Genomic DNA, 19,220 nt, shown 5'->3' with positions numbered 1-19,220 from the left:
ATACAATACATTTAGAGTGAAATAAAGGTAGACTTTTCCATTTCATTGTTGATCTTATCCTCATACTTTTTAGATGACTTTTACATTCGTGAATAATATTGCATAATAGTATTCTTTATTTTTTTTGCCATGTTATATAAAGGTTATGTAATTATTAGCCTTTTTTTAACAAATAAAACGTGTTCTAAACACTTGCAGAAAATATTTTAAAGGTTTAGATGGTTTCACATCAACAGATTTCACAGATTTTAATGGACTCGTCCACTGGGTGGCAGCATAGCAACAGTTATCTGCCAAGTAATAATCCTAAAACAAAATTAATCATTTACTGTTGTGTTTGCTCTGTACATTAGCAATTTAGACCAATGTTAATCATTACTTGTATGGGATATTTCAGCGATTGTTGCCTGTAGGTGGAATGTCAAAGCATAGTAAACTGTTTCAACAAATTATACATTATTTAATACCTTTTTTTGAGTAGGCTACTGGCATAAAATAGATTATATGATATTATTTTGGATTAACATATGTTCACCTGCTTCTATATCTCACAAAATTTGCTTTTTCTTGCCTAACACTCCATAGATGGGCCAGTAATGAATGCATTGGCCTATCACATATTTAAAGTATTGAGTGGTGGTACGTGGACATGTGGTTTTAAGGTTAAAGGTACATTCTCTGATTAATCTACCTTTTTAAAAAGTAAAGACAGGTAAAGTTCTATGTAAAGTTGTTGCCCCATGTCTCAAAAATCAGTGACAGCTCTAGATGGCGTTTTCTAATTAATCACCGGCATTTTGTTAGGAGGGCTGGGAAAGGTTCATGAGGTAAAATCATTTTGTACTTCGCTCTATGAATTATTAATAAGCTAAACAAAAATATTGCACGCAGGGTTTCGCCAGTTAAGATTTATTTTTATATCTAGGCCTACTGCATAAATACTGCATATGTGTGTGTGTGTGTGTGGATGGAGCTGGAAATCTCTCTTCGGTTCTTGGGTTTTGGAACAAACCCACTTGAACTCACTTGAAGCTTGTTTATGAAATTCCGTGGAGGATTGTGAGCTAATTTAAACAGTGTTTCCGATTATTTTCGCTAATAAAGCAGTGTCCAACGTTTATGAACGTTAGGTTTTTTAAAACAGTTTTTTTTTTTTTGCACAGCAAGTTGTGCCACGTGATAAAATTGGGAAAAGACTGACTAGCTTAGTTTTGCAGTCCATACCCTGCTCACATTTATCAAGTTAAAATGTTTTATTTCATCCCAAAACGTCAACATAAAATTTTAAACGCAGTGTTGAGAACATATCATTTCAGTATGGATAACAAATAGGATAGGTTTTAAGTTGTTACAGTAAACCCTGCGTCATGTTCTTCAGCTGGAAAAAAATATGCACTTGTTGTCAAAGTGATTTCAAATAAATGGTGCTCACACACATGACCACAGTGGAGAGCAGGGTAAACGCGACCGACACAATTCCGATTACGCGCGCTGCTAAACTTGACTGACTTCGGTTTTCCAATGAGCTTCCGTAGGGACGCTTGGCACCTCTGGCCTCTAGTGACCGTCACATCCTCTTTCAGGGCCTCTTTCAAATATTTCTTATTTTTAATTGAATATATGCCACAATAGCAACACTATGAATTCAATCTGAATTAGCCTATTTCAATCAATTAGCCTATATAGGTTTTAATGGATAGCAACGATGTCTGAGATGTAGGCCTACATCTAACTTATGGAATTATTGAATAATAGCCCATAAATCAAAACGAATAATTACTGGGAAATGATTAATCGCGATTAATCGCATCCAAAATAAAAGTTTGTGTTCACATAATATTTGTGTGTGTACTGTGCATAATTATTTTGTATATATATAAATACACACACATGCATGTATATATTTAAGAAATATTTGCTTAAATATACTATATATATATTATATATAATTTGTATTATAAATAAATATAAATATTTTATATATCAATAACAAATTTTTCTTAAATATTTACTTGCATGTGTGTGTATTTATATATACAAAATAATTATGCACAGTACACACATAAATATTATGTGAACACAAACTTTTATTTTGGATGCGATTAATCGCGATTAATCATTTCCCAGCCCTTAACACGTCACTTATATTGTGGATTACACGCATACAGCGCTTTTTCTGTATTTAATTCTGAAACATCCCCATCTAGTGTTGAAAAGTGGTAACAAAACTGCCCAAGTCTCGTTACCTTTGCAATCCACGCAACGCATTAATTCTTCATAACATAACATAACATCTTCAGATTCTTGTGTTGAAAATGATTTATTTCTTACTCATATCTTGGAAAAAATAAAATCAGTTTAAAAAAATACTATTTGCATTTATATGATGGAAAATATGCATTTCTACACTACAATTTAAATGTTCAAGCTCAAGTTATATCACATGGTGAACTGGGGGTCTCTGTCTCAGCACTAGCCTATCAGGAGGAATCAAGTTAGATGATTTGAAGCTAACAGCCAAACTGAAACTTAACATCATGTAACACACACTCAGTCACCTTGGAGGGTGTATAAAGATGCAGGAGCTGTCTGAGCTCAGTATTCTGTTGTTGTATATCCCTTTCAGTCAGTGCAGTGCTGAGGATAAAACATCCTTATTATTACTAATAAATAAAATTCAAGGTTTTGATTTGGGCGCTGGCAACATTTCCTGGAAGTGTGAGGGAAACACGTGGCGAATGGAATGGCTATATCAGAAGGAAAAGATGTCTGAAACAGGCGGGGCTTAGCGGCCCAAACGCTAACCTTAAATACGATGAGATATAAATTATATTCTTCATATTTTTACTTTTCAGTGTTTATTTCCCCATTTAAATTCAATTAAATGTCCACGGTGTAAATATCGTCTAGATTGCTGTTAAAGCGGCGCTGCGCTGTCACGTGGTACATGTTACTTTTCTCAGCGCCTGTTAGGATGAGTCAATCACGGTTTATTTGTTGATTACTATTATTAAACGTATTTTATAGTGACTGTCTGTGCAGGTTTCTGTTTCAATGTCAGGTACCAGTTCTAGTAACTAACAGCTTTAAACGATGAAAAACACAAATGGCGCCAATCAAACACAAAAGTTCCTGAGATTTTGATTTTGCAGCGTTGTGAGCCCCCGAGCGCCCCCTGCAGGACAACTAGTGTTTGCCACACGCTTTCAAGCCGCATTTCCCATCCAATGATGACAAGAAGATCCAGTCACGTGATCTTGAAAGCAGGAAGTGCAGCCAGCCACATCCACACGGCACTACAGTGAAACTGCAGACAGCTCGAGCTGAACGCCCGAACAAGGACTAAGAATAAACCAATTAGACACCATGGTTTGGAGACTTTTCTTCGTGACATTATTACTAGCCCTATTGGGATCAATGACAGGACAGGAATCTGTGACGGGTGAGTAAATTTACCATCTTTAATGTAACAGTGAAAACAGCGTGTCCTGTTGTTACGTCGCAAACCAAAACAGTCTGTCTGTCACGCCATCGGCTACACCTAAACTGTGATTTTAATTAACGTTAGGTGTGGTGGCGATTCCGGTTTTATAACGATATCATTAACGGTTGTTTCAATACTTTTGAGGAATAAATATTGGGTAATGATTCAGTTCTTATTGCATCAACTGCCCTCGTCAGTCAGTTGCCAAATGTCGAGGTCATTTCAGATTTCAACAGAACTGATAAAACAATACTAGAAATCAATTAAAAACTATGTTTACATTTTAAAGTACTGATTTATAAGAGTCATTCGCGCGGTAATCTGACTACATAGGTCTGCATGTTTTATTACACTAAAAATAACCGATTCCTTAGAGTAATTAATTTATTCAGGAATTAAGTTAAACTTCTCCGGTCGCTCTGAATGATTTTGACTTAGAATCGACTTCTATATATATATTATATATTTTTTATATTTGTAATATATTGGTCGTAATGTATGTTTCGCGCTGTAGATTCAGTAGTGGCGTAGTAACGTTACAGGAAACTACGGTGTCTTCCATACCGGCGGAAGTGTGAACGCTCGACGGCCGTAACCGTTAAGCGAATTTAAAAACAAAACTTTGCCTTTATTTTTTTTAAATTAATTGTTCTTAAACGCGGTTGATGCACTTTTTCCTCAAAGTAACTTAAATATTTAGGCTTTTTAAAATATTTCTGTTTTCTTTATTTGTTTTCGATTTTGCTCTAACGTTACCGAACTCAAAATAGTATAGTTTTTTCGGTAACACTTTATTTTACAGTGTCCTTGTTACATATGTTACATGTACTTACCATAGTAATAACAGCTAATTATGCATAATTACATGTAACTAACGCTCAACCAAATCCTAACCCTACCCTATCCCTATAGTAAATACATGTAATTAATTAATATTACTCAGTACTTATACATATAATTACACCGTAACAATGACACCTTAAAATAAAGTGTAACCGTTTTTTTCCATAACTGAAACGATTATTAGTCTCTTTTAATCTGTCACACAAAATGATCGCTGTTATGTAACGTAATTAAATACATTATGGTTTTCTATTTTGCTATCTTGTGGTTTTGCTTCCATTTAGCTCTACTGCAATTTGAGGATCTATATTTATCCAGAGAATCACATGTTGGGCTGTAAAATAAACCAGAGAATTCTGTCTTCACCTCTCTCCCTCTCCCTCTCCCTCTCTCTCTCCCTCTCCCTCCCTCTCTCTCTCTCTCTCTCTCTCTGTTGGGACAAAGACATAGGCATGGACAGTGTTTCATCAAAATGTCATAACTTAATATTCCGGTGAAGTATGCAGGACTTCTCCATTCATTTTAGTCTTGCAAGTTTATGTTTATCTGCCTTCACTTTTGATTGCAATGCTCACATCTCAAAAGTCAGTCAACAACCGATACACAGAACCAAGTCCCCAACCTAATTTTTTTCTTTTTTGATTAATACACGCGGATGTACGTCACAATACAGAAGAAAAGATCTGTCTGTTACTTCCATTTCACTGTGACTTTAAGTGTGTCACTTGGGTTTTAAACAACCTTTGTTTGGGTTTTGCCAAAGACGTCAGATCATATTCACTTGATCACAAGACTCATTGGTCCTCTTCCCAGTTTTTCTGTTCAGCTACTCCTCATCTACACTATTTAAGATTAAATGTGTCAATTCACAAGCAGAGAATATTCTAGATTGGCATATTGTTAGAATTGTTCTGTCATCTTTCACCTAGAGACTTGGAAAATGGATTACTGAATGAATTGTGGTTACATAGTTTTCCTTGTTTTCAGGGTTAAAGGCCAAGAGATAACTCTGACAGCAAATCTAGCTCAACAATGGAGTAAACCTGTATCAGATGGGCCAATGTGTTCCTTGATTATGGAACTATTAATCATATAATTAATTGCTTGATTATGATATGATTGTTGTAAATCTCAATGCTATGTTGTTTGGCTTGCAAGATATGTTATTTATTGGTTTGTTTCTTTTGCAGATGATGTCTGTGGTCCATTGGCATCTTGTGAAGCATGTGAAAATGCGACTTGCCAGTGGATGAACTGCACAGGTCAGTCCCTCCTCCATGTCAAATTCAAAACTCACATGACAACAATTAACTGACCTGAAAACAGTCAAATGCAGACAAGCCATGATTATACCATGATTAAGCAACCTCTTCTTGAACATTTTGGGTATATAATTACATATATGATGTTTCCTATTAAATATTTCTTCATAAGTGGGATAAATAAATAAACCAGTTTGCTCATGTTAATGGAAATCCTTATTTTTTTTCCCATTACATTGAGAAAATTCTAAGCATAACCTGTAGTTCCCAGAATTTATTAGTAGGTCTGCTCTTAAATTAATCTAAACACAGACCATGTGACTGTCTAAAGTGTTCCTGATATGGCGTACAGATAATAAATGAAAACCAGTGTTTGGCAGTTCATTCAGTGATTAATGCTGGCTTCGGTCAGTGTGAACCTGAAGTAACTGCCCTTTAATCCCTGGAGGCCTTCTCCATGACGCTTTGCTAATGGATGACGTGAAATGAATCAGAGAGAGTAAATATACTAATGAAACGCACACACTGTTGCTATGGCACTCAAGGCTCTTCAGGGGGAAAAAAAAACAGGAGAGAAAGTAAGCAGAAAGATGGCCGTATCATGGATGAAAGGATTGGAAAATTAAAATTGCAACAGAAATGATTGAGTAATAATGAAATATATTTCATATATTGTTTCAAATCAAATTAAATGAGGGCTTTAAAGACATTAATGATCTTGAACTTTTCGCCATTTTTGTTGAATAAATTTGCACAGATTTGAGTTTGCTTTGACATACAGGACTTGATGCTTGCTTTTTCCCCCAAGGAGCACATGTGCTCATAAGTTGAAACATTTAGGAGCACAAACTTTAGGGGCGCAATGCAAATTTTTCAAATGTGTTTTAGCTCAATAATGTGAAATATAAAGAGACATTATAAGGAGAACACAAGGTACTTTAAATATTATTGCTTCAAACTATTTTTACTAATTGAGCAATTATTAAAATGAGCAATAGCTTGAAACAGTAGTTATTATTCTTTGTTAACGTTAATTAATAAAAATACAACTGTTCATTGTTAGCCATTGGTATTTGAAGTCATCTAATTTGTGTTTGACTAAATAGACTTTACATGTCTTCAACTCAATTTTCATCGTAAACACAACTCAAATACTTTGTTTAACAGAAACATAATTCAACCGAGTAAACGCCAATACAATTAGACGTAAAAATAATTCAACTGAATTCACTTTAGTACAACATGCTTTAGCTCTATTTCACTATTTACATTTTCTGCCGTTCCATCAGCTTTCAGAAAGTGAAGGTCATTTTCATTCAGCGCATCCATGCTTTTCATCAGTGTTATTTATTCAATTAAATAATCGCCTTTTAAAGTTTAATAATCACACTAGGCTGTGTCGTTGTTTTTCCATAACCAAATTGAAAACATCTAAAAATGACAAGACGTTTGTTATACCATTTAAGATATTTAAGTCACTCATGCATGCTCCTAAATACATTTTACAGTTCATTTTTACATTTTAGTCGCAAATGCGAATGAAACATTCGCACTGTCAAGCCCTGACATAGTAGGAGAGATACCTGCTACCAGATAACTTTAAAAGATCCTTGGCTATTCTAAGATTCGTGGTAAACCATTTAAAATAGGCAGAGACTGTGATTGATAGGTTTTTATTGTTTGCTATTATACATGATGCATAGTATTCTGTTAAAAATTGCAGTACAGAGCCAGAGGTTTGTATTACAGTAAATGACAATTCATGCAAAAATCTGGGGGGGAAAGAACCCTTTTTTCCACTTTTTCAAATCTGTGATTTGTCACATGTCTTTTAATTTGCATATTAAACAGTTACTCACTAAATTGAAATTAAAGCTGGGTTTTTACTTTAGAAACAGTTCTTGCTTCACACAGAAAGGCAAGAAAAAGCTGGTTGAATCTGCCTTTTTGCCGGTTTTAGACTATGGAGATGTGTTTAACACACACTCCACAAAGACCCTGTTGAAATCTTTGTATCATTCAGCATTAAGATTTATAATGCATGCAAAGTCCTCTGTGTATTATATGAAATGGTTGGTTGGCCCTCACTTAACACAAGAAGGCTCAATTATTGGTTGACCTTTGTGTGCAAATCAATAACTGGACACTCTCCTTCATATTTAACTACACTCTTAGCACCTAGTAGATCAGAATACAATCTAAGATCAAGTAGATACAGTATGTATGATGTTCCACAAACTAAAACAGAGTTTGGCAAAACTGCTTTTAGTTATAGTGCTCCAACTTCATGGAAAAATCAGCTAAAACTGCAGGTTTTTATTTCACATACTGACTTCAATTCCTACTTGATACTTGATCAAAATCAAATTTATCAACATGTTTGCGATTGTTTTAAAATGTAATTTTCTGTTTTTATTTTTAATATTCCTGTGCATTCCTGTCTGTTTGTTACTTGTTGTCTGTTAAACTTGTTGAATATTAAAGTGTATTCTCTATATGCTGCCTTCTTGGCCAGGGCTCACTTGTAAAAGAGATTGTAATCTCAATGTGATTTTCTTTCCCTTGGTAAAGTAAAGGTAATATAAATTAGGTTAATAGTTAAACAGAATTTATATTACACTGCTTGCAACAACATGGTTATAAACCACTTCCTTGAAGGTTCACTTTCACAGGCTTTGTTCTCAAGCTTAAATTAAAAGTCAGCTGTCATTCTCCACAATCCGTGAGACTGTAATGTGTCTCAAAGTGTGAGACTATGCTTGACCGCAAAGAGAAGTGGTCTGACGTGCCCGAGCAGGTGTAGTGTCTGTAACCGCACCTCCCCCAGAACAAAGACGGTAGCATTAGCATTGTGGTATCGGCTCCCTAGAGACGATGCTATCGGTTTACACTCAATTCAGTCAAACAACTGACTGGAAATATCTGGGTCTTTCCTACTGTAGCGCAAACTAGTGTGTACTGGTTCTGTAGATAATTCAAAATAGGTTTGCAAATTTTAGGACAGGACTTTTTTCGTTTTGAGGGCGTTTCCACAAAGCCATGGTTTCTAGAGGCCTGTTTGAAACAATGTTCAGGCTAAAATCTATGTGTTGCGACATGAGCTGTAAATATACTCGTTTGAATTATTGACGTATGACTCTGTGTGGGTGTAGAAGGAAGGTGAGACGAACTGGAAGGCAGTGTTTGCACAACAAATATTGAAACGTTTCACTATGTTAAACATTAATACCTGTTTTGCTGATGTTATCTGACATAATCATAACTTAATAGCATGCTCTATATAAACTCACCAAAATCACACACTTAGACTACATGTAGTGTTTCATTCACTCATCTTACAGGTTGTTGAAACAGTCTTTTATAATAATAATAATAATTTTGTTGTTCTTTTATAATTATTGATGTTTATAACTGCATAATACCAGTACATATCATGTGTTCTCACTGTAAAAAGTGAATAGTTGGATCAACTTAAAAAAATTACTTCAATTGGTAACACCTAAAGAAATTAAGTTTTCTCAACTTAAATTATCACGTTTTATCGTGAAAAAAGTGATAATTTAAGTTGAGAACTTAATTTCTTTAGGTGTTACCAATTGAAGTAATTTTTTTAAGTTGATCCAACTATTCACTTTTTACAGTTGTACATTTAAAAACAGCAAACAAGGCTGACCAAAGTGCTTAGCAATACACAAGATAAAGAACAAGGACAAACCACACATTCATGACAAAAACTCACAATGAATTTAAAAGCTAAAGAAAAAAAAATGGTTTTAAAAGATTTAAAAGCAGTTAAAGACTGAGCCGCTCTGATGTAAACCGGAAGGCTGATAGCAATGAGTGAGTAAATGATTGCAGAATTTTTATTTTTGGGTGTACTATCCCTTTAAGTTTACTGCATGTATTTTTCATATCAGTTATTAGACTCTTAAACCTAAAATAGCCTGTATCTGTCATAAAAGATAGTTTGGGTCTATCTAAGTTATTTTACTAATTAAACTTGTGGAAGTTTTCATGCGATATATCTTTCCAGTAAAGTATGTGGTGCTTCTCATTGGCACATGTGGACTGAGACACAGATGTTCACTGGTCTGCTAAGAGTAGAATCTCAACAGCAGGTTTTGCAGTCTAATCTGTGAAAACCAGTAAAAGCGGGCTGATTGACATCATATTCATTCAACTGATTGCTCCAGAAAGTGCCAGTGCAGTCCTTTTAAAGTAATGAACATGTATGCATTTCCCTTCAATCATTACTTGAGCCGGGTAGCTGAGTTTGGTTTGCTGTCCATGCAAACTGCTGAGGGCTGGGAAGCAGTGTGGAATGTAAGGACATTTTTGCTAGTCAAGCACTTATTCAGAAAGCAAGGAATTGAAAGCATCTTGATGTGTTGTCATAGTGGAATTTCAACATGAGAGTTGTACCTTTCACAAAAGCATGTGACATTTCTTTCTCTGTGTATGCTGTCTTGAGGCATAAAGGAAACAATGTACGCACTTCATACACTGAGCTATAGTTTAACACAACTGTTAAAGCTTTTTCTTGGGGCTCGGTTCTCACCGAGAAGCGCTTCTTTTGACATAAAATACTCAAAAGTCCGTGACGGTCAAGGACACATACTGAAAGAGAAGGCTGTTACGCTTGACTCCTCAAACTCAATATACAGTCACACAATAGCAAGTTGTAGCAACAACCAAAATCTTTTATACTGGCCTAGACTAAAGGCCCGTTCACACCAAGCACGATAACTATAAAGATAACTATATATGCGTCCACACCAACGACCGATAACGGTCTTTTTATTCTAAGCACGCGCGCCAGCTAAGCACATGATCCAGATCCATTTTAAATGCGCGAGACCTTTAAATTAGAGTGGATTCTGATTGGCTGTCAGTGTTTTATCGTTTGACAGCTGGAAAAAAATCGTTCTGAAAGTGATCCCAACGATATCGTTCCTCATATCTTTATCGTTATAGTTGTGGTGTGAACTCTGTTATTCTTTAATATGGAGAACGATTTTTAGAATTTTATCTTTATCGTTATCGTCCTTGGTGTGAACGGGCCTTGAGACTACACAAGATTATTTCCTAACTTGAGAACTTGTTTATTTCATTAATATAATATAACATAATATACCCATATTGTTCCAAATGTAAGACGGTGCTTTTTATTTGGAAATACATTTGAAAAAATGAGTCGTCTTATATTCAGGGTCTAGACTCTTACATTTCAATAATACACCACAACAAAAGGGAGCGTCAAATACGTGTAAAACAAGTGTGCCCCCCAGGACTAATAAACGCATCAAACAACTCTAATTAAGCAGCCCAGATATACTGTGTGTCTGAGTGTAATGTTAGAAGATGGCGAGCCCAAAAAGACAGTCTTAAAGGGATAGTTCTCTTTGAAATAAAATTTTGTTATGTTTTATCTTACCTCAAGGGCATCCAAGATGTAGGTGTCTTTTTTTCCGCAGTAGTTTCAATTTTGATATTTTAGGTCAAACCGTTCTTGTCTGTCAGTCATTTCATGCAGGTCTGTGGTCACTGTCTCAAAGAGCATGCACAGAGTCCAAATTAAAACAATTCCCCATCGTCCAAATTAAACAATTCCCCATCGTAAGTACACATTGATGGCCTAAGACACGAAACGAGCGGTTTGTGTGAGAAAACGAACAGTATTTATATAGTTTTTACCTCTTGTAACACAGCCACGGGTGCGCGCGCGCATCCTGCTGTGTGACGTGTGCATTCGTTAAGTACTGCCGTAGCCAAGGCGACATCTAGAGTATATATCTATGCACCAGTCTGCATACAGATCACTTGGACGTGGCTGTGTTACAAGAGGTAAAAACAATATAAATACTGTTCGTTTTCTCACACAAAACCGCTCATTTCGTGTCTTAGGCCATCAATGTGTACTTACGATGGGGAATTGTTTAATTTGGACGATGGGGAATTGTTTTATTTGGACGATGGGGAATTGTTTTAATTTCGACTCTGTGCATGCTCTTTGAGACAGTGACCATAGACCTGCATTAAATGACTGACAGACAAGAACGGTTTGACCTAAAAATATCAAAATTGAAACTACTGCGGAAAAAAAGACACCTACATCTTGGATGCCCTTGAGGTAAGATAAAGCATACCAAAATTTAATTTCAAAGTGAACTATCCCTTTAAAAATGCTAATAGTCAAAGAAAAGCTTACCGCCGTCCTAAAAGCAACTAATTTCTGCTACGTACTGACACACTTGCCTGTCAGTGTCTTCGAAGCGGCCGCTTTGATGCAGCGTAATGCTAATTCATTACAAGTCTTGCCCAGCGCTTGCCCTCCGACTTTAGAGAAACTGCTGTCTTTTCAGTACTATGTGATCAGCGTAAGGAGAAAACATGAATATCCCCTGGATCAGATAGGTAATGCAGATGTTTTTCTGTCACTGTACATAAAAAAAGGGGAGAAATCAGTCATCAAATGATAACTACGGGTTATTTTTATGGTATGCCATGAAGTGTTTATTTTTAAATGTGATTGTTGGTACATTTTACCAGTATTTACCATAGTTTCAATACAAAAATTAAAATACAAATAATATGCAGTTTTCAAATAAAAGCATTTTCTTTATAGAAGACAATATTTGGTGTTCAAAAAGCCTTTTTCCGAAAGATACATCTTGAAAAAGGGTCGTCATCGTCTAATAATCAGGGTTTTCTTATATTCGGAACAATATGGCTTATAATATAATATAAACAAATCCAATGTTTTTATTTATTTCTTGTGATTTGAAATGGTTCTACATTTAAGTATTTTATTTCTAAATAATTTTAAGTATAATATAATACATGATTTTGGTGTGACAGTGTTTGCATTTTAAGGACACATTATCTGTGAGTGAATGAGTTAGTCAATGAGTCCATTGTGACAGGGCTTTCTGAACTTAAGTCAATGACAAACATGTGTCATTAAAGTGGATTTCGAAACAATGTGTAAAAATTGAGTTATTGCTATCAGTAGGAATTCGAGTGCTGAGCTGTCTGTCATACAATGCGACTCATGTGTGACGGAGGAGGTAAATGGAAACCAGCTGATTGTGACACAGAAGTTTCTGGAAAATCTTCCTTGATTCCTCCTACTCTCTCTTTATCTCTTTCTTATTTGAGTGTGACATACTGCCAGTTCCTCCTCATTATTTCTGGACCAATAACCTTTTATAAGTCATGGGACTGTTTATGTGACTTTATTCTTTATCTGATGGAATGTTAGGTGTATCGAAAAATCGATGCAATCACTCCAGTTCTTTCTGCATTTTTTTTTCTCCCGTTTTTTTATTTTTTATTCATAGTGTTGAATTAAACAATGTGGTATGTCTTGCTGCTTTTTATAACAAGTTCTCCACCTCCAGTGGCTGGTTTCACAAAGCTATTTTAGACCGGTCTATAGTTTTAGAAAAGTCTAACATTTATGGAAGCTTGTTTCCGCCACAAAATAAAACATTTTAAAAGATAATTGCGACTTTTTATCTCACAATTGCGAGTTTACATCTCGCAATTCTGACTTTATTTCTCAGAATTGTGAGATATAAAGTCAGAATTGCGTGAAATAAAGTCGCAATTGCATGTTATAAAGTCAGAATTGCGAGATATAAAGTCACAATTGCGTGAAATAGTCACAATTGCGTGAAATAAAGTCAGAATTCTGACTTTTTTTCTCGCAATTGCAACTTTATATCACGCAATTCTGACTTTATAACATATAATTGCGAGTTTATATCTCGCAATTCTGACATCTTTTCTCAGAATTGTGAGATATAAACTCACAATTGTGAGATATAAAGTCCAATTCTAAGGGAAAAAAATACTTTTTTTTTTGTTTTTTACCTCAGAATAGTTTATATCTCACAATTCTGACTTTATAACACTCAATTGCGACTTTATATCATGTAATTCTGACTTTATATCTCGCAATTGTGACTATTTCTCAGAATTGCGACTATATCTCGCAATTGCGACTTTATTTCTCACAATTCTGACTTCATATCTCGCAATTGTGAGAAAAAAAGTCATAATTGTGAGATTAAAAAGTCGCAATTATTATTATTTATTTATTATTCAGTGGCGGAAACAAGCTTCCATAAACATTTACTCGTAGACTAGTCTAATGCAAGTTAGATTGTTTCACAAAAATAAAGACTTGACTTAATTTAGACCAAAAAAAATTAGACACCTTACCCCCAGGCTAACTTAGGTCTAAGAATCTGTTACCTTGGCAACCAGCAGTAACAATCAGTTACATTACAAACTAAAAAAAAAGGGAAAATGGCTCATAATTTCCGCTAAATTTCCCAAGTAAAATGTCCTTGTAACTGTTATATTCCTCCAACAAACACGGTTGAATGCGCTTACTCGATCCATGTTTTTTGTTTTGAAAAGTGTCTTATTTTACCCAGAATGCATTGCAGTGTAGTCCTACTTAAGATAGTCAGAGTCTTAAGTGCTTTGTGCAACGGTCTGATTTTGATGTCTATCTGAAGTCTGACTATCTACTATATCTAAGCCATAGTCAAAGCTATCTTTGCGAAACCGGCCCCAGTGTACAAGGATTATTTGAGTCAACATTACAACACCGCAAATAATAAAACAAAATGCCATTTGTTGAAGAACTTTTGCAATTTGAATTAGTGCAGCTAAAATATTTCAGTCAACCAGTTGATATTTAGATGCCCATATTTGAGTATCAAATTTCTCTTTCTTGCAGTTAAAATGCACAGTGATGTTATTTGGTCTTGTTTGTTTAGTTTGTTTTTATTTTTGTCTCCACTGCATTTCAGTTGATGGCGGTAAAACCGAAGGTAAATGCGTTAATGGCAGTGCTGAGAACTGCACCAGTGTGAGCTGCACAGGTAAGTCCTGTCCCACTGTCTCAAGCTTGTTCTTATAATAACTAAAATAGTGCTTGGTTGTAGCATTCATCAACTCCAAAACATAAGCAATTGGCTCATTAGCTATGATATGAATGTTCTGTGACTTGACCAATTGTATGTTTGGATGATGATTGTTTTCTCTGGACTGCAGCACCAACGCCGAACGCGACAGTGATCACCACCCCCATCCCCACCACCACCCCCATGAACACTACCAATGGTACGACCTTCCACACTCGCATCATTTGCATTCATACGCACCTCACAACACATAACTACCTAATTCAAAGCCCAATGTCAATTTTATTCAAAGAGCACATTTAAATACAATATAAATATAGAGCCATAAAATAGAATGACAGATAACAATTCATTGATTTAGAAGTAATTCATTGATTTAATATAAATTAAAGCCCACTTACATCTCAATGATTCAGGGCCCTTATACACTATGAAAGAAGCTATGATACCTCCTTTACTACATGTTAATATAGATACAGGCCTAAACAAACACTCAAATAGAGCATTTTATCATGTGTATCTGTCTCACAATGACTTTAAAGCGCATTTAAAAAGAAAATACACCCACATCAGCTTATAACAAAGAGCGGTCTGAAAAATGTGATGTATTGGCATTTTTATTGTTTACTGATACAATACAAAAATGAATCTGAACAGCACTTTTGTTCTGTTTAGCTACCACGATAATCACTTCCTCAACAATCACCTACACTTCAGCTCCGACTTCAAACGGGACGGCCGCTAGTAAGTACAGCTCTCTCTGCACCTCTTAGAGAGTGAGACGCTTCTTCACCCTGTCAGGTTTGACTGAAAATTTGTATTTTTTCCACAGACAGTACAACCACCGCGTCACCTACAACTTCTCCATCTAAGACGTCCACATTTGATGCCGCCAGTTTCATCGGGGGAATTGTGTTAGTCCTTGGCCTTCAAGCTGTCATCTTTTTCCTTTACAAGTTCTGCAAATCCAAGGATCGCAACTACCACACCCTGTAACTCTCTGCCACCTGGAGGCACCACACGGCACCACAAAACCTACACTCCAACCCCAAAAGAGAGAGAGAGAGAGCAGTACACACAGATTCTATGATATTTCTTAAACACTCTTGTGATTCCCCCATGTTTAGCCTGATATTTGACATTTGATGCCTGTGATTGGAGCTTTAGTGAATTCATTTATGTTAGAGCTCTCACAAGCACTCAATTCGTTAACACAAATTCACACACACTTTTTTTTTGAGCTGTGGAATTATGGGGTGTGCAAAAATGTGTCCTGCTGCGTTCATGAACAACAACAACTTTAAAAAATTAAGTTATATCTTTAAATGTTTCAATTATTTCATTTTTGATGACCACACAGTGATTCGTCTCCTCAATGTCTTGGTGTTTCCCCTGAGAAGGGGCATGAGCCGGATCTTCTCATCATGCCTGTGGCAATACTTCCCCCATTTCCAGTGTTAATTTCACTATGGTCAGGTCTCTTCACTAAAACAGTGTTTTATACAGTTGCCATGACTTTTTAGTTTTCTCCCCAGTCATCTTCACCAAGTGCAAAAATAATATCTGTATATTTCAGGAGTGAATGAATGCCCCACCTTTCTTCAAATCAAACCTGTTCTGCATTTTCATCACATACTCTTTTGGTTTGTGACTGCCTGTGTTATGGTGTTTGTTTTTAAAACACTTTTTTTGGCCATTGATCTCATTCATACCAACCAAGAGAGCCAAAGTGTTTGCAATAAATTACATTCCCCAGCTTTAACTATCTACAGTTAGAGACATCCGTTCTCAAAACTAGTTAAACCTGGCATCTCGCTCCCCTTTCCCCCCCAATTTTGACAGTGTAGTGCTAGGTAATGTCAGAGAGATGCGTTATATACCCTTAGTTAACATCCCATGACCTCATTGGGGATCATTGTGGTGGACTTACCAGCGTATAGGCCATTTTAAGTTGTAAATTTATGGGGCTTTGAAACAATAGAGGCTCAGCCAATCCAGTTCTACTTAACAGATGAAATGAGTTATTAGAATTATAACATTCTGCCGGACATGAGAACGAAACGAGGCACACTGTGAGGGCAGAGTATCGAGGATCCCATTCAGAATGATTAACAGTCGAGTCAAAGTGCCTTTAGGTGGAGGCAGTGGCTTGCTGCCTTAAAAGTAAGCCTTAAAAGTGTGAATGCGTTCTTGGTGGGCCGCCGTCGAGGCCAGGCTGTGTGTTAGTGTGTCTGCCTGTATGTCGGTGTGTTTATGGACACGCATGCGTGCTTGTGTCGATGAAGTAGATCTAGTGTCTGCCAGCTGGACTGATCGCTATATTATACAGAGTAGATAATTAAAAGGTTTAATTATGGATTAATGTTATGTTTCCCTAAAGCTTCTCCCAGTTCTCAAGGGTCATTTCTTGCTTGCACAGAAATATCAAGTCAGATTCTAGTACTCCCATTCAAAAGTAGATTGATATTTGTACATAATCTGAACTCTTTGACCTTAAAATGAAATCAATATAATTTTATATAAGGCACTGAAATGTCTTAAACTGAGGTTGTACACAGAGCCTGATGTTTTTTTTTAGGAGCATTTGTGTTAAAAACCCTTGAATTGTGCCCTAGAAAAGTGCATTCAGGATATGTTTTCTTTTGCTACTTTCATTTGCAGATTTTGATGGACACTTAGATTAGAGCCGTGTCAGACTCATGATTTAATGCTTGGGTTTGATTTCTGGAATATAAAAATTGAGCTTGAGTAGATTTGTTTTAAATGCAGAATTGACTGCCTTCTTCAGCATATTTCGTTTAGTACTCTGTTCTTAAATGCATTTGTCTGGCTATTGCGCTGGTACGTGTATAGGCCTAGGGCCTGTTTTTTTTATTGCATTATTCTAAATTTTGAAATGTAATAACCTTGATTAGCTTGCTGCTAATAACTTCCTCTACGAGTCGTAATGTGGTTGGTTTAGGAAGTGATTCATGTTATTTGGGTTGCAAATATTGTAATGGCAGAAATGAATAGATTTGTTTGGTGCGTGCTTTAGTTTCATCTGCTTCCCTGACATCCCAACGTCGAAATGTTCGATTGCCAGCATTGTGTTAACTGCATGTTTCTCAAAAGATGACTGTTAAGGCCTCACTCTTTATTGAACCACTCTAATTGCTTATGCGTTGTCATACTGTATCACGGTGCTTAAATGCCAAAGGTGTCTATTTTAGCATGAGTCACTGAAAAGCTGCTATAATGCTTCACAAGCTTCATCTTGCCTGTTGTGTAGTCAGATACAATCCTACTGTTTGCCATTTCACTTCAGCTTTGCCAAATTAAAAACACTGGTTACATAAATACATAATTACACAACTCATCACAGTATTGTGTGTGTGTATAGCATCAGGCTACATCCAAAGATCCCACTTGATTGCAAATGGATTTTAGCTGCGCATGCAAAGGGCTGTAAAGGGCATATTACATGTATGGATTTAAAGGGATAGTACACACAAAAAATAACAATTGTCACTATATATATATAATTGAGTAAAATATAAATTTTTGTACCTTCACGTCATTTCAAACCTGTATGTATTTCTTTCTTTAGTAGAAAAGGTCATTGTATGGACAAAACACTTAAAACATTCTTCAGAATATAATTTGTTCACTGAACAATACAGTCGTACAGGTTTGGAATGATGTGAGTGTGAGAAAATTATGATAATTGAAAATTTTTGGGTGAACTGTCCATTTTAGATCCATATCCAGAGCTCCATGAAGGATGCTAATGTTTATAGATAAACGACTCAAATCCTTTCGCACACTCAGAGAATTCATCCTAACTTTAATGAGTCTGTGGCCTTGTTTTCTTATGCCATTATGTTTGTGTGCATGCATCAGATTTCAATAGAAACAACCATAACAATGCCATATTTTACCATCGCTCCCTGAGCTAGTGTTGCATTCCTTTCTGCACCTTTTGAGGAAAAAGTGCCTTAATAATTTAAGATTAAATGAAGATTACTATCTACTCAGAGACTTTGAGCGTTTTAGAGTGAAGGTTAAGATTATTGAAGTTGTGAGTAGTTAATGAGAGAAATGTGGAGTATTGCATCTTGCCTGAGCCAACATTTAGTTATCTAATTACAAAGAGTTAATGCCTTTTTTTTTTTAATAACTGTAATTACTTTGGCCTATTGTTCAGTAGTGCATTTGCTTTTCATAAATCACTGCACACGCCCCACATAACACTCTTGTTGATGACTTTTTTTGTCTGTTTCCAGAAAGTCTGCCTTAATTGTTTTATGCTCTATTATGTTGGTTTTATTTCTCTGGAACTCGGATATCTATCTTTTGTTCTTGTGTTTTCCCTCGTTTCAGATCTGCATTCGCATTTAGGTTGAAATGTGATAAATTAATTAAAGTTTGAGTAATGTAAAACAGTTGTGGGTGTTGTTTTATGTTGCCTTTTTATTTAAGAAACACTTTTACAGTGGCATATGTTTACAGATTGCCACTATGGAGATCCGCTCTCATCTCAATAGTAAAATAAATCAAATTTTAAAAAAAAATTGCAGCTCCCAATGTGCACCATTAAATCTTGCAATTGTGGCTGTTTATTTTTTTATAATTGTCACTTTGTCTCCCATCTGTAAATGTGCATCTAACAACATGACTATTTCTTATTTTCCATTTTGGAAATAGACTTCA

At 35.7% G+C, this 19,220-nt stretch overlaps 1 protein-coding gene across 1 annotated transcript; it reads left to right on the top strand.

Moving 5' to 3' along the window:
- Positions 1–3,258: 3,258 nt before the first annotated feature.
- cd164 (CD164 molecule, sialomucin) lies at positions 3,259–18,609 on the top strand. Its single transcript, XM_079887283.1, has 6 exons — positions 3,259–3,442; positions 5,518–5,589; positions 14,415–14,486; positions 14,659–14,727; positions 15,204–15,272; positions 15,361–18,609. The coding sequence occupies exons 1-6, from the start codon at positions 3,367–3,369 to the stop codon at positions 15,522–15,524; spliced, it is 522 nt and encodes a 173-aa protein (XP_079743409.1). The 5' UTR covers positions 3,259–3,366; the 3' UTR covers positions 15,525–18,609.
- Positions 18,610–19,220: the final 611 nt, after the last annotated feature.

The sequence above is a fragment of the Squalius cephalus genome, assembly GCF_949319135.1.
Source record: "Squalius cephalus genome assembly, chromosome: 12".
In the NCBI taxonomy this organism is placed as follows: domain Eukaryota; kingdom Metazoa; phylum Chordata; class Actinopteri; order Cypriniformes; family Leuciscidae; genus Squalius; species Squalius cephalus.
The sequence above is the reverse complement of the archived record's forward strand: the minus strand, read 5'-3'. Positions and strand labels throughout refer to the sequence as shown.